The sequence below is a fragment of the Hemitrygon akajei genome, chromosome 1 (assembly GCF_048418815.1).
Source record: "Hemitrygon akajei chromosome 1, sHemAka1.3, whole genome shotgun sequence".
NCBI lineage: Eukaryota > Metazoa > Chordata > Chondrichthyes > Myliobatiformes > Dasyatidae > Hemitrygon > Hemitrygon akajei.
The window spans coordinates 55,540,085-55,565,054 of record NC_133124.1 but is presented as its reverse complement, the minus strand read 5'-3'; the positions used below and the strand labels follow the sequence as shown (position 1 = coordinate 55,565,054).

At 42.0% G+C, this 24,970-nt stretch overlaps 1 protein-coding gene across 3 annotated transcripts in view; it reads right to left on the bottom strand.

The window, feature by feature from the left end:
• Nucleotides 1–24,687, bottom strand: part of thoc1 (THO complex 1) — a 79,658-nt gene extending 54,971 nt beyond the window's left edge. For 2 of the 3 annotated variants that reach the window (XM_073043465.1, XM_073043474.1), the window contains exons 1-6: nt 24,559–24,686; nt 20,668–20,741; nt 18,667–18,727; nt 17,007–17,073; nt 4,662–4,780; nt 3,820–3,868 (exon numbers count right to left, since the gene is read on the bottom strand). In XM_073043465.1, coding sequence (XP_072899566.1) covers nt 3,820–3,868; nt 4,662–4,780; nt 17,007–17,073; nt 18,667–18,727; nt 20,668–20,741; nt 24,559–24,606 — 418 coding nt within the window. In that variant the 5' untranslated portion in view covers nt 24,607–24,686. Of the gene's footprint in view, nt 1–3,819; nt 3,869–4,661; nt 4,781–17,006; nt 17,074–18,666; nt 18,728–20,667; nt 20,742–24,558 lie in introns of all 3 variants that reach the window. The other variant, XM_073043481.1, reaches the window with a different exon arrangement.
• Between the last annotated feature and the right edge of the window lie 283 nt (nt 24,688–24,970).

The following is a 24,970-nucleotide window of genomic DNA, read 5'->3' as shown; positions in this document are numbered from 1 at the left end:
CTAATAAAAAAATTTTTTAAAAAAATGGGGAAGACAGCGAGCCAAAATCGGTTTGGAGAAAAAAAAAATCGGAACATACACACATACGCACACAACTGCCCGCACAAGGCTTCACGGTCATGGTAGTCTTTCTTGGGGTAAACACACATATAAAGCGGGCATCTTTTTTTTGTAAAAGCTAAAATCTTCTTTGGTTAGCGAAAACAGGTACTAATGTAGGTCTTCCGTAACAGCCAGCTGTCATAAAGCAAACGTTCGAAAAACGGGAGCCACCTGTAATTATCTATGCATAATACATTTGCAAATTTAATTCTTACTTTCCAAAGTATGTGTGTTGTGTGTACCACTGTGCCTTACACTGTGGTCCGGAGAAACATCTCATTTGGTGGTATACATGTATGTATGTAGTTAAATGACCATAAACTAACTGACTTGATGAAGAGAGCTACTTGGAGAAAAAACAGCTGTAGTCAACAGGGCACAGCAGAAGGAAAACAGCTTCCTAGATCTTGAGTATAACTGAGATAAACAGCTTTGTTAAGTATTACGCCAAACTTCTAGTCGTCCCTCCTTATCCACGGATTCCGCATGCACGGATTCAACCAACTGCAGATCAGGAAAACCCGGAAGTTCTCTCTCCAGCACTCGTTGTTTGAGCATGTACAGACTATTTTTTCTTGTTATTCATTATTCCCTAAACAATACAGTATAACAACTATTTACATAGCATTTACATCATATTAGGCATTATAAGTAATCTAGAAATGACTTAAAAGTACAGGCAGTCCCCGGGTTATGAATGAGTTCCATTCCCGAGTCTGTCTTTAAGTCGGATTTGAAGTTGGAACAGGTACATCCGGTATTATTTAGCGTCAGTTAGTGAAACGTTTTCCTTAGTATATAGTACATATTTTACCTTTCTATGTATATAAAACACTTAAGAAACATACATATTTCAATAACTAAACCAGTGCATTGCTTAGTAATAATTTTAGCTTTCATCGGGGCAGGGTCTTTCACATACTCCATTAAAATTGTTCCGATCGTTGACCGACTGCAGCCTAACCTTTTTCCAATGACCGATGGCGTTTCACCTTTTTCCGATCGCTTTATTACTTCCACCTTATTTTCAATCGTGATCGTGATTATTTTCGTGAACAGAAACACCGCGGATTCAGAGCTGGGCTGCCGGGTCATAATGTCCACCGCACTGAACATGTTAAATATAAAGTCTAGGGTTCTGCTAGGTCCTAAAGACCACCGCACTGAGCCAGGTTGAATAAGGGACTTGAGCATCTGCATTTTTTGGTATTGTTACGTACTCGTGACAGTGGTACCCTTGTCACGTGACTGGGGTTGAAGTTATACTGGACTTGAGGTAATGGTCTTGTGATGGTGGAGTGACGTCATTTTCCCGCCAGTAGAGATCATGTGACAGTTTTCTTTCTTTCTATCTATCTATCTATTTATTTATTTATTTGCAGGATATAAAAGGAAGACCCCACCCTGTGGGGAGGGGCAGTTCGTGGCTGGATTTGCCATGTTGACTTCATGCCACTGCGTGATTTAATGTTATGACACAGTTTAGTTGAAAGATGAAGTTTTATCGAACGCCTAAAGTTTAAAAGGTCATTGCCAGCAGTTTCTTTACAATACTGCTAGTGGAGAGTGAAGATTGGAGTTCGGGAGTTAAAGATCGAGGAGAATCGATTTTCGACAGTGAAACGGGTTCGACCTTGTGTGATCCTCATTCGGAAGGAATTCGTTGACTGTTCTCGTGTTAATCTCTGCGGGATAGCAGAAGATTGAGGACAGTGTGATAAAGGAAAGGTCAGTGCCTTTAAGCCGTTACGTTTCATAAAATTCTTCGTGGGAAGAGTTCGACTTTGGAAACTGAAGGAAAATGACGTGGAAGAGAATTTAAATTGCCTTAAAAAGTATCTCCTTTTAAATGGACTGTGAGCATTTTGAACTTTAGGCAATATTGCTTTAAAGAACTGTTTTTGCAACATCGCTTTAAGAACTGTTAAGCTGCCGCACAGCAGCTGTTTTCCGGTTACGTTAGTGTTTGTTTACTTTTGGGGGGGTTTGTTTTCAGTGTTTAATAAACGTGTTATTTGTTATAAAAACCCTTGCCTAACTCACATATATTCATTGTTGCCTGAATACGTAACAGTATCCACGGGGTGGGGGGGGGGGGGGGGTCTCAAAACCAATCCCCTGCAGATAAGGAGGGCTGACTGTACTCTGTTGAACATATGCTGTCTGGGTGAATCATCATGGCCTGATACTGCAATTCAAATGCACAGGGACACAGGAAGCTGCACAGAGAAATGGACTCTGCACAATGCATCATAAGCATGGCTCTTCACAACACTGGTTACAAGAAGCACTATATCAAAAAGACAACATATATCATCAAAGAGCCCCACCAGCAATGTTCCCTCTAAGGTGCACACGTGTGCTTGCACGCACATCTTTTGCTACTAGCACACAAAACTTTGTTACCCTTTACCCCGCTGGCATGTTAGGTATATTTCATGATCATACACAATCACATTTCCGTTTCTGGTTTCTGATGCAGATGGTGTTGACAACGAGGAGCTTGCGATGAATGGTCTACAGATTTTAGAACTGGCTTATTTATACTGTTATTATTGAAGAATTTATTCAATGAATACATGTTGTTGTCACTGGGCAAAAAAAAAATGCAGAGCACAAGGTATTTGCACACAACGGTCATTACAAATTGGAGGGAACATTGCCCACCATCCAGACCATGGCATCCTGTCACAGTTATTATCAGTCAGGAGGTATAGAAACCTTAAGTCCCAACACCTGGTTCACAGACAACTGCTTTGTTTCAACCATTCAGTTGTTCAACAAACAGCAAAACCTCATCAATACAGTTCAGCACTATAATCACTTTGCACAAGAATGTAATTTTTTTTGGTTCTGTGTTCTTTCTTATAAATATTATGCCTGTGCAGATAACAAGAAACTTGACTTTGACTTTTTGGATGTAAATAAATCCTGTATTTCTAACCAATTCCCATATTGATCTGTTATTTTCACAAACGAGTCTTGCAAATGAACTTAACTGTAATGGACTGGAGCATCTACCACATCCTTCAGCCAAGTGCATTCTATGTGCTTCTTTCAAGGGTTGTTTACTCACTGATTCTTTAGCTGAGAAAGGAGAGTGTGATAAAGTTCCCCTGCCTGTGAATAACCTGATGCCATAGGACTTCATGGTCTCTGGATTCAACATTGAAGACTCCCAAAGCAGCTCTCTCCTGTGCGCATTACAGACCTGTCCTCCCCGATGTGATAAAGATATTCATGCATTGTGATGGAGGTGTAAAACAAGTTGTCAATAAAATATGATTTTGAGAGGCAAACATGAACTTCAAGTTAGGCTTGATTAATCTGACAGCATTCCCAATTTAGATACTCAATAGTTCTGGCAAAGTACTTTGCAACCAACGATTTCTTCAGATTTGGCAGCAAAGTTGATAACCAGATGGTTCTTTTTTACCCCCCAGTAACAGAACAACCGAATGGCTTGCTGGGCCATTTCAGAGAGCTACGTCTGAACTCTGTTGTTGCAGATCAGGAGCTACACAAGCCAGATTATGCAAGATGTCAGATCTCCACGTTTGAAAGGTGGCGAAACTAAATGTGCTCGGAGCAACTATCCAATAATTTTGTGCCATTATTACTGATGCCTAGAAAGTTTAAATTAATCATGAAGAGCAACTCCATGTTGATCTAATTTGTAAGAGTCAGGAAAGGACCAGTTCATTTGAGTTCACTTACCATTGCACATTCTCAATAGGTAGTTTTTTCCAGCAGAGTAAAATGTTGCCTGAAAGCGAAATAACAATTGTTACCACAGCCACTTTACAAAATTGCCCCACAATCCCACCCAACATATCTATTTCTCATACTGTTTCCATCATCTATGGAAGGAAATGAACAGTCAACATTTTGGGCTGAGACCCTTAATCAGGACCATCATTATCATCGATTTTATTTGATTTCTTCTGCTTTCCAGTACAGATACTTTAAATTCCTCCACTTCTTTTATGTTCTTCAAATAAAACTGTATCCTACATTTTCCTACTTCAGATAAAAGCATGTTTATTCAAAATATTAACTATTTCACTCAGATACCACCTGACCCGTATTTCAGATGACTTTGAAACCAAAACTTGGCATATTCACAAATGAGTCCCTTTTGAAAGAAATAGGTCATATTCCAAAATGCCAATGAAATAGAGTCAGAAAGGAAGAACACAAAATACTGCAATGGGAAAGTATGATAATTTTATTGCTAATAAATCCAATTTCATCTAAAATAGAGGTTTCTGTATGATATCATTTCTATTGTGCATTTATATCCCTTTCTTCACACTTTGTACAGCTCTTGACCAAAGTCATGAAAACAAATAATCTCATCTGAGGTACTTGACATTCTGCAATGGCAATAATTTCTTTGTGAAGTGCCTCGTCCAGGCCTATAACTTCAAAGTTTACCCCAATTTATTTCACTCACTAAAACAAAGGCTGAGAAATCAATTTGTGAAATAAATTCACTGCGCTTTGTTCATTGTAAAATTGTCTATTTCATTTGAACAATTAACTCAAGCATTACTTACAGATTTCCAAGTTCCTACATTTTTTTCTACGAAAGTGAATATTTTGTCACATTGATCAAGAGGAAGGCAATCAAGAACATCACCGAGCAGTAAGAAGGGTGTTGTTGCAGAGCAGATACCTACATGTACACAAAACATGAGATTATTGCATGAAAGCATATGTATTAGCTTTAATAGTACACAATTAAATATTGATGTTACAGTCACTTGTGTTTCTCACCAATAAACTAAATACTTAAATCTTAAATCTTTAGTCATATCAATAAATTCAAAAACAAAGTTGTACACAATTATTAACGATTCAAATAGATAAATGACTCTTCTCTGCCCTTAGTTAAAGATTCATAGAACACTACAGCACAGAATAGGCACTTTGGCCCATCTAGTCTATGCTGAACTATTAATTTGCCGAGTCCAATCAACTTCCACCTGGGCAATATTCCTCCAAGCGGTCCTCCATCTATGCTGGGTCTCACCAATGAAGAGGAGGCCACATTAGGAGTACAGGACATAGTAGATGACCCCAACAGATTGGCAGGTGAAACCTTGCCTCCCCAGGTAAGACTATTTGGGGCCCTGAATGGAGGCGAGGGAGGTGGTGAATGGGCAAGTGTAACACTTCTTCTGCTTGCAAGGATAAGTGCCAGAAGGGAGATTAGTGGGGAGGGACAAATGGACAAGGGAATCACGGAGAGAGCGATACCTGTGAAAAGCAGAGAGTGGTGCGGGTGGGTGGGGGGGGGGGGAAGAAAAAGGTAAAGATGTGTTTAGTGGCAGGATCCACCACTGATGCTGCCCTCACACCCATCTCCTCCATTTCCCACACATTCACGCTCTTCTCACCTTCCCCCCGACTTTAACAGGGATTGAGTTCCTCTTGTCCTCATCTACCACCCGATGGGCCTCCACATCCAACACGTTATTCTCTGCAATAACCGCCGTCTTCAATGGGACACTACCACCAAACACACCTTTACCTCCCCCCCCCCCGACCATTCACCTCTTCTATCAAATGGGGGACCACTTTGTTGAGCACCCCTTTGCTACATTCGCAAAAAAAATCTGTATTTCCCAGTGGCCAAACATTTAAATTCCAATCCACATCCCCATTTCTACTCTTACACGTCAGTCCACGGCCTCCTCTACTGTCATAATGAGCCCACTCTCAGGTTGGAAGAGAAATACTTCATATTCCATCAAGGTAGCCTCCCAACTGATAGCATAAGCAATGATTTATCTAACTTCTAATTTCTCCCCCTTGCCCTCTTTTTCAATTCCTTACTCTGCCTCCAAATTGAAGCAGCAGAGATGTGGTTTTTGAGGAGGATGCAAAGAATATCATGGGCAAAACGAATATCTAACGAGGATGTCATGAACAGAACAAGCAAAAAAGAGAAATAACTTATGAGATCATGAAAAGGCAACGTAACTTCATTGGACATGTGATTAGGAAAGAGGAGTTAGATTGCACAGTAATTATGGGAAAGATTGAAGGGAAGAAAGCGAGAGGAAGGCAAAGACAAATGATGATGGAGACAGCAGTCAGAGAACTGGAAATGGATACCAATAAATTGATCCACTTGACCCGAAACAGGAGTGTGTGGGTCATAGCAGTCAAAGTTCAAACTGGGCATGGCACCTGATGATGATGATGATGACTTCTGCCTCCTCCCTTACCTCTTCTCTCCTTTCTCCCATGGTCCCCTCCTAACAAATTCCTTCTTCTGCAGCCCTTTGCCTTTTCCACCTATCACCTCCCAGCTTCTTACTTCATGCCTCCTCCTCCCCCACCTTCCTGGCTTCACCTATTTAGCTTGTACTTTTTCCCCTCCTCCCCACCTTCTTATTCTGCCATCTCCCTCTTCCTTTCCAGTCCCGAGGAAGGGTCTCAGCTCAAAACGTCAATTGTCTATTGATTTCCATGGATGCTGCCTAACCTGCTGAGGTAAAGGAGAGGGTAGTTTTGGGTCTCATAAAAAGCATTAAGGTGTACAAGTTCACAAGTCCTGATAGAATATACCCAATATTATCGAGAGAGACAAGAGATGAGATTGTTGGGGGTCTTGACCAATATCTTTATGTCTTCTCTTAGCCACAGGCAAGGTCACAAAGGAATGGCACGGAACTAATGATGTTCCATTAATCAAGAAGTGAACCAGGAATGATTTTGGAAACTATAGATTGGCAAGTCTCATGTCAGTGGTTGGGAAATTACTGGAGAGAATTCCTTGAAATAGGATTTATGAGCATTTGGAAAACCATGGCCTAATTAGTAAGAGCCAGCATGGCTTTGTGCAGGGCAAGTCGTGTCTTACTAAATTGATTGACATTTTTGATGAGGTGTCAAGGGTGATTTATGAAGGTAGAGCTGGCAATGTTGTTTACTTGGATTTTAAGCAAGGTGTCTGTCAAGATCCCTCATAGGAGGCCCGTCAATAAGATTAAGATGTATGGGATCCATCATGAATCGGCCATTTGGATTCAAAATTGCTTGCCCATGAAAGACAGAGGATAGTGGTCCAAGGCATTAATTCCAGCTGCAGCTCTGTGATTAGGGGTTTTCTGTAAGGATCTGTTTTAGAACCGCTGAGGTTTGTGATGTACATATGTTACGAATGTGCCACAGCTCTCAGGGGCCGAAGGGTGCGGGGTAGCCCCCTCCTTTGGGAGAATCGCAAGATCACTATTAAGTCAGTTCAGGGGACACAGGAAATGAGAGAAAGACATGCAGAATCCACAAAAGGGTTGGAATGTGTCCTGGCCTCCGAAAGGCGGACCCACTAATACCGGCTATTGTCTCTTGGAGACGGACTTGTGTATTGTATCCTGTACTATGCATCGAAGCCCCAGGCAATGAACCGAGGGGGAGGTTGGTGGAGGGATTGCATCATCCCAACCTGATTGACAACTGAGACCCTGTGAGTCAGGATAAAAAGAGGGTCTGTGGGAACAGCCCCTCAGACACACCAGAAGAAATGCTAGCGATCCCGTAATAGCGAAAGCCGGTGGAAGGCCACGTGCGTCCGCTTCCATTTGCCCGGAATTGGTGGCCTTTACCACGGAAAAAACGATTTTTTAGCTAACAACGGGGAACTCAACTCCCAACGACTCTCGAAGGATTGACATCATAAAAGGAACGGGCAAGTTTTAACCCGTCTTTCTCTCCAACCAAAGGCTGCAGCCTACAGCTTGACTGAACTAAAGTGACTTTTATATTTCCATCGGACAATACATTATCCCCTAGACAACGATAGAGCTATTTCTTATTGATTATTATTATACCCGCGCTTGTAGATTTAGTATTGACGACGTATATTATCTGTGTGTTTGCATTGATATTATTTTTGTGTATTTCTATCAATAAATACTGTTAAAAATAGTACCATCAGACTTCAACGGACCTCTCTATCTTTGCTGGTAAGTGACCCAGTTACGGGATACGTAACAAATTGGGGTTCTCGTCTCAGGATTTGACACCAAATTGGGAGGCCAGTGAATCGGGCTTGTGAGTCCAAACTTGGATCAGGTTACGCGGGTAGCCAGACGGGAAACCAGCAAAGATGGACGTGGATGAATTTATAGAAAACCTGACTCTGGAGGCGCTAGAGGCGGCCATCAAATCAGACTTGATAAATTTGGCGAAGGGGTTAAACCTCACAGAGGTGAGGCTGTCAATGAAAAAGCGGGAGGTGCGAAGGGCAATAACTCAGTATTATATTGGGAAGAATGTGTTTGCAGCTGAGGTATTGGAAAATATCCTTGAAAAGGTACCAGCTAGTGGGACAGCTCAGTTAGAGTTGGAGAAATTGTTGGAACATGCAATTAAGTTAAAGCAGCTGGAAGCAGCTGAGAAGGAGAATGAAAGAGCCGAGAGAGAAAGGGAGCATGCGCTCCAGCTAAAGGAGTTAGAGGTGAAACGGGAGCAGGAAAGAGCTGAGAAACAAAGAGAGCACGAAATTCAGTTAAAACAGCTGGAAGCAGCTGAGAAGGAGAAAGACAGAGCCGAGAGAGAGAGAAAGAGAAGGAAAAGGCCGAGAAGGAGAGGGAGGCAGAGAAACAGTGGAAACATGACATGGAGATGGAGAAGTTAAGGCAAGAGCAACGAGTTCAGGGGTCAGACCGAGAGGAGCGGTTTAATGTTAGTCGGGAGTTGAGGTTAGTACCTCCGTTCGAGGAGACGGATGTTGATAGTTATTTCTCGCTTTTTGAAAAGGTGGCAGTGAATCAGAAGTGGCCCAGAGATCAGTGGGTGGCGTTGTTACAAAGTGTGTTAAAAGGGAAGGCACAGCGGGCATATACGGCGTTGTCCATGGAGGAGGAAGAGGAGGAGAGTTATGACAAAGGTGGCCATTCTCCGGAGTTATGAGCTAGTACCTGAAGCGTATAGACAAAAGTTCAGAAATTTAAAGAAAGGGTGGAATCAGACGTATACCGAGTTTGCCTATGAGAAGGGTGTGCTCTTGGACCGTTGGTGCACCGCAGAAATAGTGGACGAGGATTATTGGCGTCTCAGGGAGTTAATTCTGACTGAGGAATTTAAAGGTTGTGTTTCGGAGGATATCCGGATGTATTTGAATGAGAAGCCGAATAAATCCATCTCACAATTTGCTAGGTTCGCAGATGAATATGCCCTAACCCACAAGACAAAGTTTTCCTCGAATAAAAGTTCCCAAAGAGACCGTGGGAACGATTGATAAAGCCCGCCGGGAGCTAGTGGTAAGATTGAGGGGGAAAGGCAAGACGGCCAGAGATTTCCGGGCTTGACCTGTTTTAATTGTGGAAAGGGGGGGCATATTGCATCTAGGTGCTTTGCTCAGAAGAAAGAGACAGGAAAAGGGAAAGCAGCAGTCCCTATCAGATGTGCCGTGGTAATCAGTAAATCGACAAGAGAGCCCCGGGTAGACAGAGTACGAGAAGGGTCTGAGACTTGTATGTCAAACGGAACCGTGTCTGTGAGGGAGGGAGGCACCCCAGTTCCAGTACGGATCTGGAGAGACACGGGGGCTGAGCTATCATTGATCAGCAGTAAGGTACTAGATTTTGGTCGCAAGACGGGAATGGTAGCTGTGAAAGGAATAGGCAAAGGGACGGAAATGGTGCCCTTGCATAGGGTCATTATGAATTGCGAACTAGTCTCTAGACCAGTTGAAATGGGGGTGCAATCAGAATTCCCGAGAACTGACGCGGACGTCCTTCTGGGTAACGATTTAGCCGGTGGTAAGGTTTGGTCAGCAATGACGCTGCCGAGCCGGCCAGTGAGCGTTGCAGCCCTGCCCCTAGCGTCCAAGATCTATCCCGCGTGCAAGGTTACTCGCAGCATGTCGAGAAAGGCAGCTGAGAATGAGAGCAGTTTAAATCTGGCCAGTATCGATTTGGCCGAGACGTTTTTACCGACCCTGTACCACGAGGGTTTAGAGGGTGGTAAAACGAAGAGTAGTAAAGTGAAAGAGAGTAAGGGAGAGGAGGTAGACCTGCCCTTAGCGAGGAGAAAAGTTCTAGAGGCAGGAGATAAAGATGAGAAACAGGTAGAGCTGTTAAAAGGTCCAGAGTTGGACATGGATGATCTGTCTGGTTTGGTAGAACTGTTTGAAGAAGTTGAAAATTCTAAAGGTGTTCCCGATAATGAACTGAGGGCAGTCCTAGATGAAAAGGGTGCCCTTACCTTGAAGAAGTCTGCTGGGTTGGCAGATGAGGTTGTTTCAGCCCGCGGGGTTGAGTTTACTCTGGAAGGGAGTTGCCCAGAGAGTAGCTGGGAGAATTAGGGGAATTTAGAATTTGGACCGGGTACGGGTATTGAAAGCCTGGAAGAGGCAAATGTCCCATTTGAGTGTGTCCAAGATGTGGATGCACGTGGTACTGAACCTAGTAATGGAGCTCGGAAAAAGTCTGAGGTATTTGATTCAGTTGACAAGAAAGGCAGTCCTTGTGGGTCAGATAGACTTGGTTCAGCGAAGAAAGGGTTAACCTTGGTAATAGTGGGAAGTGAGAGTTCCCAGGTGTTTGTGCTCGAAGGTGTGTTAAAAGTTAATGCGGAGATCAAAAGTGGGGAGATGAATATTATCATTGAAGGAAACGGGAAGTATGTAGTTCCCAAATCGAATGAAGAAAATTTAAAACCTGCGGATCACTTACAGGTTGAGTTGGAAGATGACGGGGGCCCCCCAGGCTATTGTTATTCCAGAGTGTGGTGTGAAAAGGCAGAATTTAAAATGCTGCTTGAACAAAGAGTTCGAGCTGAAAACTAATAGCCTGAAGGGTCCTGAAGAGAAAGCTAGCAACTTGCGTAAAATTAAAGAATTGGGTGGAAATTCAGAAGATGGTCTAAGTTTGGGACACAGTGTTGATAAAATAACTCCGATGAAAGAAGGGGGCGAAAGCCTATTTCGCCAGGGTACCCAAGCTCCCCACGTGGGAACTAACCGGAAAAGAGATGAGGGTTAATGGGGACGCCATTTTTAAATAGCAGAAACCGGTTTTAAGGGATTTCGACAAAGCCTGTGAATAATAAAAGACAACCCCCATGGAAGCCTGCCTGTTGAGTTTGAAAGCAACATAAAGATTAGTATTTGCGTGAACTGTTGTAGTATACCCGTAAGCTAAGATCACAACTCTTTAGTTTTGTTGGCTAAAGAAAAATAATGAAAAATAAAAACAGGAGGTTATTGAGTTGGAGTCTGATGCTGCAAGAGTTCGATATTAAGATACAGCATATTAAAGGAAGTGATAAGGTGCTCGCGGACTGTTTAGATGCTGAATTGAATGTATAACTGTATTACTCTAGTGAAAAGGAAAAGCTTTTGTATTGTGTTAGATTCTAAAACCCTGTAAGACTCTGTACTACTTCGCTTTCACCGCTGGTGAAAACGCTTTGAAGAAAGGGGGTGTTACGAATGTGCCACAGCTCTGAGGGGCCGAAGGGTGCGGGGTAGCCCCCTCCTTTGGGAGAATCGCAAGATCACTATTAAGTCAGTTCAGGGGACACAGGAAATGAGAGAAAGACATGCAGAATCCACAAAAGGGTTGGAATGTGTCCTGGCCTCCGAAAGGCGGACCCATTGATACCGGCTATTGTCTCTTGGAGACGGACTTGTGTATTGCATCCTGTACTATGCATCGAAGCCCCAGGCAATGAACCGAGGGGGAGGTTGGTGGAGGGATTGCATTATCACAACCTGATTGACAACTGAGACCCTGTGAGTCAGGATAAAAAGAGGGTCTGTGGGAACAGCCCCTCAGACGCACCAGAAGAAACACTAGCGATCCCGTAATAGCGAAAGCCAGTGGAAGGCCACGTGCGTCCGCTTCCATTTGCCCGGAATCGGTGGCCTCTGCCACAGAAAAACGGTTTTTTAGCTAACAATGGGGAACTCAACTCCCAACGACTCTCGAAGGATTGACATCATAAAAGGAACGGGCAAGTTTTAACCCGTCTTTCTCTCCAACCAAAGGCTGCAGCCTACAGCTTGACTGAACTAAAGTGACTTTTATATTTCCATCGGACAATACATTATCCCCTAGACAGCGATAGAGCTATTTCTTATTGATTATTATTATACCCGCGCTTGTAGATTTAGTATTGACGACGTATATTATCTGTGTGTTTGCATTGATATTATTTTTGTGTATTTCTATCAATAAATACTGTTAAAAATAGTACCATCAGACTTCAACGGACCTCTCTATCTTTGCTGGTAAGTGACCCAGTTATGGGGTACGTAACACATAAAAGACCTGGATGAAAATGTAGATGGGTGGATTAGCAAAGAATACAGCAGGATTTACATCAGTTGCAGATATGGATGGAGAAATAGCAGATGGATTTTAACTGGACAAACATGAAGTGTTCACCTTGGTAGGTCAAATGTAAGTAAACAGAACACTGTTAAGGAAAATACTCTGAAAGTGGCAACATAGATTGGTAAGGTGGTTAAAAAGGCAAATGGTAACATAACTTATTGACTTTAGAATTCAGTGCCTCATGTTGTAGCTTTATAAAACTCTCTTTAGGCCACATCTGGAATATTGCATACAGTTCTGATTGCCCCATTATAGGAAGGATGTTGAGGCTTGGGAGAGGGTGCAGAAGAGGTTTACCAGGATGCCGCCTGGATTAGAAGGTAGGTTATACCAAGAGGTTGGACAAATAGATAGATAGATACTTTATTCATCCCCATGGGGAAATTCAACTTTTTTCCAATGTCCCATACACTTGTTGTAGCAAAACTAATTACATACAATACTTAACTCAGTAAAAAAATATGATATGCATCTAAATCACTATCTCAAAAAGCATTAATAATAGCTTTTAAAAAGTTCTTAAGTCCTGGCGGTAGAATTGTAAAGCCTAATGGCATTGGGGAGTATTGACCTCTTCATCCTGTCTGAGGAGCATTGCATCGATAGTAACCTGTCGCTGAAACTGCTTCTCTGTCTCTGGATGGTGCTATGTAGAGGATGTTCAGAGTTATCCATAATTGACCGTAGCCTACTCAGCGCCCTTCGCTCAGCTACCGATGTTAAACTCTCCAGTACTTTGCCCACGACAGAGCCCGCCTTCCTTACCAGCTTATTAAGACGTGAGGCGTCCCTCTTCTTAATGCTTCCTCCCCAACACGCCACCACAAAGAAGAGGGCGCTCTCCACAACTGACCTATAGAACATCTTCAGCATCTCACTACAGACATTGAATGACGCCAACCTTCTTAGGAAGTACAGTCGACTCTGTGCCTTCTTGCACAAGGCATCTGTGTTGGCAGTCCAGTCTAGCTTCTCGTCTAACTGTACTCCCAGATACTTGTAGGTCTTAACCTGCTCCACACATTCTCCATTAATGATCACTGGCTCCATATGAGGCCTAGATCTCCTAAAGTCCACCACCATCTCCTTGGTCTTGAATAAATAAATAAAGACTGTTTTCTCTAGAGTGGTGGAGATTGAGGGGAGGTCTGATAGAGGGTTACAGGATTATGAGAGGCAAACAGAGTAGGCAGACAATTTTTGCACTGAGTTGAAATATCACATACCAGAGGGCATGCATTTAAAGTGAGAGGGGGCAAGTTCAAAGGAGATGTAAGGAACAATGTTTTTTTTAAAAAGCACAGAGCATGGTGGATGCCTGGAATGTGCTGCCTGGGGTGGTGGGAGAAGCAGGTACATTAGGGATTTCTAAGAGACATTTAGATACATATGAATGTGAGAGAAATGAAGGATATGGACATTGTGTAGGTAGAACGGATTAGTTTAGTTGGCTACTTGATAATTTAATTGGTTCAGCACAACATTGTGGGCCAAAAGGTCCGTGTGCTGAATTGCTCCATGTACCACACTCCTTACTGCCCTACTGCTTACTGTGCAAGTCCTTAATGGCCCAGAGGGGAGGGAAAGGAAGAAAGCAGCAATAATAGGGTACTCTATAGTTAGAGGGTCAGACAGGCAATTCTGTGGACGCAGGAAAGAAACACAGATGCTAGTTTGCCTCCCAGGTGCCAGGGTCCAGAATGTTTCTGATCGCGTCCACGAAATCCTTAAGTGGGAAGGTGAACAGCCAGAGCTCATGGTACATATTGGTACCAATGACATAGGTAGGAAAAGGGAGGAGGTCCTGAAAACAGACTACAGGGAGTTAAGAAGGAAGTTGAGAAGCAGAACCTCAAAGGTAGTAATCTCGGGATTACTGTCTGTGCCACGCGACAGTGAGTAAAGGAATAGAGTGAAGTGGAGGATGAACGCATGGCTGAAGGATTGGAGCAAGGGGCAGAGAATCAGATTTCTGGATCATTGGGACCTCTTTTGGGGCAGGCATGACCTGTACAAAAAGGACAGGTTACACTTGAATCTGATGGGGACCAATATCCTGGCAGGGAGGTTTGCGAAGGCTATTGGGGAGAGCTTAAACAAGAATTGCTGGGGAGTGGGAACTGAAGAGATGGAGGAAGGGGCTGTTGGTTCACAAATAGAGAAAGCTTGGAGACAGTGCAAGAGAGAGGACAGGCAGGTGATACGAGAAAGGATGCGCTCAGACTGATGGTTTGAGATGTGTCTATTTTAATGCAAGAAGCATCATGAACAAAGTGGATGTGTTTAGAGCATGGATCAGTACTTGGAGCAATGATGCTGTGGCCATTACAGAGACTTGGATGGCTCAGGGGCAGGAATGGCTGAGGGTGCCAGGCTTTAGATGTTTCAAAAAGGACAGGGAAAGAGACAAAAGAGGTGGGGGTGTGGCACTGCTGATTAGAGAGTGTCACAGCTGCAGAAAAAGAGGAAGTCATGGAAGGATTGTATACTGAGTCTCTTTGGGTGGAAGTTAGAAACAGGAAGGGGTCAATAACTCTACTGGGTGTTTTGAAAACAACCCAATAGTAACAGGAACATCGAGGAGCAGATAGGGAGAGAGATTCTGGAAAGGTGTAATAATAACAGGGTTGTCTTTGTGGGAGATTTTAATTTCCCAAATATGGATTGGCATCTCCTAGAGCAAGAGGTTCAGATGGGATGGAGTTTGTTAGGTGTGTTCAGGAAGGTTTCCTGACACAATATGTAGATCAGCCTACAAAAGGAGAGGCTGAACTTGATCTGGTATTGGGAAATGAACCTGGTCAGGTGTCAGGTCTCTCAGGAGAGCATTTTGGAGATAGTGAACACAATTCTCTCTTCTTTACCATAGCATTGAAGAGGAATAGGAACGTACACGTTAAGAAAGCGTTTAATTGGAGTAAGGGGAAATGTGAAGCTATCAGGCAGGAACTTGGAAGCATAAATTGGGAACAGATATTCTCAGGGAAATGTACGGCAGAGATGTGGCAAATGTTCAGGGGATATTTGGGTAACGTTCTGCTTAGGTACATTCCCATGAGACAGGGAAAGGATGGTAGAGTACAGAAAACATACTGTACAAAGACTATTGAAAATTATTTATGTTACTAAATGCAAGGTTTATTGAGAAAGTAAGGAGGCCTGGGATCCAAGGGGAGCTTGCTTTGTGGAACGAGAATTGGCTTAATCATAGAAGGAAAAGAGTGGTTGTAGACGGGTCATATTCTGCATGGAGGTCGGTGATCAGTGGTGTGTCTCAGGGATCTGTTCTGGGATCCCTTCTCTTTGTGATTTTTATAAATGACCTGGATGAGGAAGTGGAGAGATGGGTTAGTAAATTTGCTGATGACACAAAGGTTGGGGGTGTTGTGGATAGTGTGGAGGGCTGTCAGAGGTTACAGCAGGACATTGATAGGATGCAAAACTGGGCTGAGAAGTGGCAGATGGAGTTCAACCCAGATAAGTGTGAGGTGGTTCATTTTGGTAGGTCAAATATGATGACAGAATATAGTGTTAATGACAAGACTCTTGGCAGACTGGAGGATCAGAGGGATCTTGGGGTCAGAGTCCTTAGGACACTCAAAGCTACTGTGCAGGTTGACTGTGTGGTTAAGAAGGCATACTGTGCATTGGCCTTCATCAACTGTGGTATTGAGTTTAAGAGCTGAGGAGTAATGTTGCAGCTATATAGGACCCTGATCAGCACCACTTGAGTACTGGTCTCCTCACTACTGGAAGGATGTGGAAACTATAGAAATGGTGCAGAGGAGATTTACAAGGATGTTGCCTGGATTGGGGAGCATGCCTTATGGGAATAGGTTGAGTGAACTCGGCCTTTTCTCCCTGGTGTGGCGTAGGATGAGTGGTGACCTGATAGAGGTGTATAAGATGATGAGGGGCATTGATCACGTGAATAGTCAGAGGCTGTTTCCTAGGGCTGAAAAGGCTAACACTAGAGGGCACAGTTCTAAGATGCTTGGAAGTAGGTACAGAGGAAACGTCAGGGTAAGTTTTTTTTAAAAAACACAAAGAGTGGCAAGTGCATGGAATGGGCTGCCGGCAATGGTGGTGGAGGCGGATATGATAGGGTCTTTTAAGAGACTCTTGGATAGGTACATGGATCTTAGAAAAATAGAGGGCAATTTCTATAGTTAGTACATGTTCGGCACAGCATTGTGGGCCAAAGGGCCTGGATTGTGCTGTAGGTTTTCTATGTTTCTAAAACTGTTTTTTAGTTTAAAAAACACCAAAAGTATGATGAGCTCTGAAAATCTGATTATGTTCAAAGTAGCAATATCTCGAGAATTAAATTAAATTTGAACAATTAGAGCGAGCTCCATAATTATTCCACCTAATTACCTGAAGTGTTAAAGGTATACTTAATTATCAGCTGATTATTGAAGGAAATATTCGTAATACCATCCGCTATACAACCTAACTATTTTTGATTATAGGCCAAAATATGTTAACAAACACTACAAAGCTAGACAACATTGCTCATTTTGAATGTCATCTTGAATATACACTTACCTTCAATGACTCCATTAATGCTCAGAGAGATAATAGACAAGAAATCTTCACATTCACCTTGGTCTAACTAAAAAGAGAAAATAACTTTCAAAAACAGTTGTAAAAAAGTCTGAGTGCTACACAATCGAAATTTATTTGTTTTTAAAGGTTTGATAATTCTCATCAACTGTACCTGAGAAATCAAATTCACAAAAACACTTTATCCCTAGTAATCAGGCCTAAATTTCCACAAGCTGATTAAAATCTTGCCAAATATCCTGCAAGACTTAGTCCAGCAGAATTTCAAGAAATCAATTTAATAAATAAATATAATTAATGACAAAAAGGGGAGAGGTTACATAGAAAAAGGGCAAAGTGCCACAAGATAAATTGATGAATTTTCTGCGGAAGACCTCCTATCACTGTATTTTAATTAAAAAGACAGATATTTGCCCGTGACAAAAGAAATTCACAAAAAAAAATTTGCTAAATTTGATATAACCTGGAATGTTTAACCCTCCATGGGTTGTACAACTTGATATAATCTGGAATGTTTAACCCTCCATGGGTTGCCTCTAGGTGCTCCAGTTTCCCCCCAGTAGGTTATTAGTCACATGGATGTAATTGGGCAGCACAGGATCATTGGGTTGAAATTACTGTCTGTTGCTGTCTGTATCTCTAAATAAATAAATGATTCAAATAATTTATTTGAATAGACTGTGGCTAGTAGTCAAGCACCCAAGTGAGAAGCGATAAAGTAATTATAAATCTTGGACACAATATCAGATTTCCCTACAGCTAATCAGAGTTCAATGAAGTGATAATAATGGAACTTATAATTGTTAGAAATGTTCATCATCAGAAGCTTATTCCTGAAAACTTAACCATCATTTACGAACAGTTCTAAATAAAGATCTATATGAGATATTGATCTGGTAATGAAACTAAAAATCTAAAATGAGACACATTGAATACACTTCTTTTCATTATTTTGTAAATGTTAAACCTTAATACACATCCACATTTCCATTTGAACTACCTCAAGTCACAATATTAAATATCTGGATACAAACTTACTAGATATAATGGAATAATGATACCAGTTCCAGTATTCATAAAGAGATTAAGTTTCATTTTTCTTCCACCCCTTCCCAATTTTTTTTATTACTGTGTTGTGTATTTAAGCTTGTCCAGCCTCAACAGATTTGGGACCACTAAATAATTTATTATTCAGTCACCATCCTTCTAGGTTTTATGCAGTTAAATACTGATACACAGTGAGGAATACAACAGTACTGGTAAAGTTAGCAAGCTTCCTAACTCCTCCATGGATCTAGGTTCGATCCTACTCTCTGTGTGGAGTTTACATATTCTACCCAGGTCTAAAGGGGTTTCCATAGGGTACTCCAGTTTCCTTTGATATCCTATGATATACTGAAGGGTACATTGGCTAGTGCAAATATCCTTTGTGTAGATAAGTGCCAAAATGGAGTCTGCATAGCTTCCTGTGTTGTGATATGCAAGTAATGCAAATTGTTATAATTACACATGCACGCATACCATGTTCATTCAACATAAATTATAGATTTAGATTGTTCAGCCTGATACATGGTATTACCTAGCCAATGCATATAATAATGGCTCAAGTTGCTAAAAATTTGCAAATTTAACAGCTACTTACAATTTTTTCTTCTAGTATACCTCTGAATGCCTGATCCAGTGTTGTTTTCTTTTCTGTTTCACTACAAATAGAAACATAATTCTGAATAGGTCATTTCAATCAAGGAAAAGCCACAGATACATCAGAATTTAAGTCGATGACCTAAATATAAAAACTTTTTTTATTACTCCTGCATTGTAGAGGGGGTGTTGATCTAGAATAGTGGTCACCAACCCGTCGATCTCAATCAACTGGTCGATCTTTGAGACTTTCCCAGTAGATCCCGAAAAAAAATAAAAAATAAAAACACAAATACTGTTGAGAGATTGTTTCTGGGTTGCGGGGTTTTAGTTCCGTTCTTTCTGCCCAGTGCACATGCGTGTCGCTCCCCTGCACTACACTGTGTACTTCAGTGGTCCCCAACCACCAGGCCGGGAGGAAACAATATGAGTCAGCTGCACCTTTCCTCACTCCCTGTCACGGCCACTGTTGAACCTGAACCCACGCGAGGTCATCACTCGCCTAAACGCAGAGATACCCTCGCGCCTGGGATCACTGGTTGGCCTCGGGCAGCCGACAGGAAGCACCGTTGCTACTGGCCTGGAGCGCTGCCTCTAAACCCGTTTAGCACACCAAATGTTTGTGGGGAACCCGGTGCTAAAATATTCGCAGACGACCTAATTCAGACTCAGCGTTTCGTAAGTATCAGAGCAGTTACCTCGCTGCAAACTGCTGAAACAAACTTCTGTCGGCCGATAGATCTTACCGGGGGGGGGGGGGGGGGGGGCCCTGCTCCATTACACTCCTCGCTCACTTCGGACTGCGACCGCCGCCCCCACCCCACCCCCCGGTACGGTGACCACCAGACCTGACCTTGTCCTTTCACCCAACCCACGACCAATCGCACCTGGCCAAGGCGTCTGGCGGCGGGCGGGAGGTTGTCCGAGGCAATGAAGCCCTCAAAACTGCTTCGGTACCTTGAATCCAAGCACCCAGCACTTAAAGACAAACGCATTGAGTTTTGTGAGCAGCACGGGACAGAAGCTAAGTGCTGAGAGCCGCAAAATTGCGGAATAGACTGGACATAAGGAACCTGCATCGACTATCGCTGTATTCCTGTCATGTTTAACACCCCCCCCCCCCCCACCCCGCTGGCCGGTCTGCAAGAATATTGTCAATATTAAACCGGTCCACAGTGCATAAAAGGGTGGGTACCCCTGGTGTTCATACATTATTTCTACTTCTGGGTTGCGGGGTTTTACTTCCGGTCTTTTCTGCCCTGGTGCGCATGCGTGTAACTAATTGCTCTGGGGTCAATCTTGCCTTGAACTAAGGCCGAGGTAGGGGATCTTGGGCTTAAAAAGTTGGTGACCACTAATCTAGAAAATGGCCTGTAACACCATTTTCCTTCACATAGAGGCATGTCATATGTGTATAGATTAATTCAGATTCAGTTTATTGTCATTTAGAAACCACAAATGCAATGCAGTTAAAAAATGAGACAACGTTCCTCCAGAATGATATCACAAAAGCATATGACAAAACAAACTACACCAGAAAATCCACATAACGTTTGGCAATCCCCAATCCAGAGTCCAGAGAGGCTGCTGCATATTTATATCACGCTACCGTCTTAGCGCGTTCCCCGGAAAGGAGCTCCAAATCCACCAGACAAATAAAACCAAAAACTAAAGCTACAAGACCTGCACAAAACCACATAGTTACAACAGTGCAAGCAATAGCATAATTGATAAAAAAAAAGACCATGGGCACAGTAAAAATAGTCCAAAGATGTTAGAGGACTATAAGATCAAAAGAAATCACCACACAGTTTCCACAAGTCCACAAGATTAAGAAACACTAGTTAAAAAAAGGGCTAATTTACTTACTTCACATCCCCGCATAAATTCCATGAGAGCAAACTTTATTCTGCTTCTCACATTGAGTTGTGATTTGTGAATTATTTAAGAGTAAATTTTTGCTGCTCACATGGTAAAAGTGCAAAGGGTCACATCTACTCACCCTCCACTCAACTGGCTGAAGATTAGAATTAATGGTTTTATATTTTTGCTCTTCAAGGCTTCTTTTGCACAAATCTAATCAAACAAAAGTAAACTTCAGTTAATAATTCTCCCAATGTGTTACAAGCATAGTTTTCAATGTTGTCTTAATAAGTGCTTCAATCTTCAAAAAAATTGTGTTTGTATTTACAAAAAAACAAATCTTTCTATTGTGCGTTTCCACATACCTGAAATTGGCTCTGGTTTTCTGCATGTTTAGGACAGATTCATTAACTCCAATTAAAATGAAGCAAACATGCAAACACTTGCAACAAACTTACCAATTGTGCAAATACATGATTTAAGATCAAATTTATGTGGAATATAGAAAACAATCATTTAAATAAAAGAATAAAGAACCAGGAAAAACAATTCTTTCAATTATTGAGTAGTAAATATTCAATTGAAGGGGAAAAATTTTTGTCCACCTTATTCACTGTATCTTTCACTCAGGATGATCAATGACCTGGATGAATCAACTAGCAAACTGAAGAGTCAACACTTTCACAATTTAAACCATTACAAACACCAAAGGGTACAAAGGATGAAAATGTACATATCCAATGAAATCACACTGAGCACAAAAAAAGGGTAGCACTCCAAGCGAATTGAAATAAAGCACTGCAGTTTTGGAGGCTCATTCATTCAGATAAGAGGTTTGATAAGAGCATGCGTCCTCAGGTTGAACTGTCTGCACAGACAAGTCCTCAATATGACTGCATTTGTTATTCATGAATTAACTTAGCTTCACACATAAGTGAACTTCCATTTCAGTGCCTTGAGTGGATAACAAATATAGGAGAGCAAGTCAGTTACTAAAGATAGTAGAAAAACTGAACATCATCTGGTTTATTTTCTGCTTGTCAACTATCTCCACTTATTCTCTGTGAACTTTCTTCCCTCCAGCAAGATTTGTGCATCTCTGATCGAGCCTAAAGTTTCATGCAATAATTTTTCTACTGGCATTCTACAGTTTCAATCCAATTTGATATTTGTTTTCACATTTCTACCGATTACAAGTGGGATGTACAATACCACTTTGAACAAGTTTGGTCATTCATCTTGGAGGACTCTGCTGTGTACATCCGGCTGCTACACACATATTTAATGTAAAATTTTATTACCTCATTTTCAGGCCACAGTCAAGTCGGACTGTCAACATCTCCTCCACGGTCTCCATCAGTCCGTACGGATGCACCACAAAGCCTAGCCTCCTGCTCTACTCACATTACAATTATGCCTGTGTGCCAAAGCACAACTCTAATGCCATATTCAGGTTTGCTGACGACACCACTGTTGAAGGCCGAATCAAAGATAGTGGCAAATCAGCATATAGGAGGGAGACTGAAAATCTGACTGAGTGGTGCCATACCAATAACCTCTTACTCAATGTCAGCAAGACCTAGGAGTTGATTATTGATTCAGGAGGAGGAAATCAGAGGTCCATGATCCAGTGCTCATCAGAGTATCAGAGGTGTTGAGAGTCAGCAACTTTAAATCTTCAGTATTATTTCAGAGAACTGTCCTGGACCCATCCCACAAGTGCAGTTACAAAGAAAGAACGGCAGCACTTTACTTCTTTAGGCGTCTGCAAACGTTCAGCATAATGTCCAAAACTTTGACAAAACTTCCAAAGACGTGTGATGGAAAAGATACTGATCGGCTACATCACAGGCTGATATGGAAACGCCAATGTCTTTGAATGGAAACGCCTACAAAAAGTAGTGAATATGGCCCAGTCCATCACAGATAAAGTCCTGCCCACCTTTGAGCACATCTACACAAAGCCTTGCTGCAGGATTGCAACATCCATCATCAGGGTCCCCTACCACCCAGGGCATGCTCTCTTCTTGCTGCTGCCATCCGGAAGAAGGTGCAGGAGCTTCAGGACTCACACCATTGGCTTCAGGACCCCTCAACCATTAGGTTCTTGCACCAAAGGGGATAACTTTACTCAACTTCACTTAATTATTGAGTTATTCCCACAATCTATGGACTCGCTTTCAAGGAGTCTTGATCTCATGTTCTCAATATTTATTTCTTTTTTTTTCTTTTTGTCTTTTGTACACAGGTTGAACACCCAAGTTGGTGTGGTCTCTCATTGATTCTATTATGAATTTATTGAGTCGGCCCAAAAAAATGAATCTCAGGGTCATCTATGATGACACATATGTACTTCGATAATAAATTTACTTTGAACTTTGAAAATCTGACACAAATGGATAGCAGTTACAGTCAATGTCAGGGGTCTAAGTTACAGAAAGCTACCTGGAAATTATAGCATTGAAACAGGATCTACACATTTGATGAAGAGCTCAGTGTTAATATTCAAACTCCATACATCCCTTTTCAATCCATCATGCCAGCCTTCCAACATTTACCTTCTCAAAGATTGTTTTCCTTTGAAGACTTCTAACCTATTTTCTGCAAATAAGCATTCTGTGTTATGAAGATCCTCGCTTTAATGAGTATTTTGGTTTGTTTTTATCCTCTGCTATATTTTAACTGTTAGGTAGCTAAAGCATCTGGTTGCAGATACTCCCCATCCTGTCCATCCAACAATCCTTTACAAGACTAAGTATTTTGCCTTTTCTAAAATAAGTTGGTCAATCATTACTCACTAATATATTCTCCAAATTCTAGTTCTGTCCATGTAAATCTTTGTTTTAATAAGGAATCTAGTTTTGCTTTGAGTGAACAGATCTGAACAGTGATTTGTGCTAGTTTTGAATTCCATACCAGTAATAAAGAACATATTCCAAGGACAATAATATTTTTTTCTTCCTTAGCTGATCTATCATTCAAATTTCAATGATGATCTGCTTACTTCATTCCCCAGACACTTTTCAGCTGTTGTCTCTACTCAACTGAATGCTGCTACCCAAGTCTCTTTCTGAACCTTTCTAAATGCAGGCTTGCACCTTGCTCCAAGCGGAGGATACTACATATCTCATAGATTTCAAAAAGCTATTTGATGGGATTCTCTTCTTTCCTACAAATTATCTGCTAGATATTGGCTACTCGCTAGAAAACTCTTAAATAAATAGCTAAGCAACATGCACAAAATTCTGGAGGACTCAGCAAATCAGGCAGTCTGTATGGAGAGAAATAAACAGTCGGTGTTTCAAGCTGAGATTCTTTATTAAGACTGTTCATTATTGTGTGTTTATGTCCTTCCATAGATGCTGCCTGATTTGCTGAGCTCCTCGTCAAGATTTCTAACATTTGCAGAATCTCTTGTGTCTCCAAATAAATAATCAAGTCTGCTTTAACACTGCAAACCATTGCAAGATTAACAGTGCTTCGAAAGATCTGAAGCCTCACTTAAAAATTAGTTAAACCCATTCTAACCATCGATAAACGTTTAAAAACTCCATAATTTTTCAGCGTAATACTGAGGAAGAATTGCAGGCACAGAAACAACCTTTGTGTGAATAGGGGTTTAAAACTATATATCGTCTCAAGTTCACATAGCAGCTAATTATACTTTATTAATGAATAAGTGAGCTTTGCTCGTCATCTACCTGATATTCACTCGTCAACCTATCACCCAGCGTTCAACAAAGGGTCTCGCCTCTAACCCCACTGCCCCTTAAAACAAAGTACAACGAAACTATCTAATCAATAAACACGGATCTGACCGGGTCTTGTTACAATTCTGGGTTTTTTTTAAAACTTCAGCGTTGTCACAATGTAAGAGTTATTGAAATTACTGCCGCGTCAGATGCCTGCGGTCGGGATGACAGCTTCCATCACGGGCCGAGAAATCCCCTTTATCTCCAACGTTCCCCGATCCCAATCCCTTCACCGTTCAGCAGCAGCAATAAACAAGACAACAATATTGAGTTCTTACACTAAACTTCTGTCGCGCCTCGTTAAACTGGAACAGGCTGGGAGACATTTTAACCGGAAGCACCCGCGATGCTGGCTGGGAAATCGGATGTCGCTGCAAGAGCGCCCCTCGCAGCCGCTCCACTCAACGAGCGAACTACCCGGAGACGAGGGGCTGGGATTTTGTCCTCAGCGTCAAGCAAACCGTTCCCAGCGTCTCGTGCAACTTCACTTTGTATTATGATGCTCAACACGAAGCAATTTCCAGCCTAACAAAGCGCGCAGGATGAGATAGACTTACGTACAGAACCCAATGTAGGACTTCAGGCCTGCACGTTAGAGTTGGAAACATGGGACAAATACCATCCTAAACCAGTGCGTAAGATTAAAAGGTTTTTGCACAATGTAAAAAACACAGGAGAGTAATTGGTGAG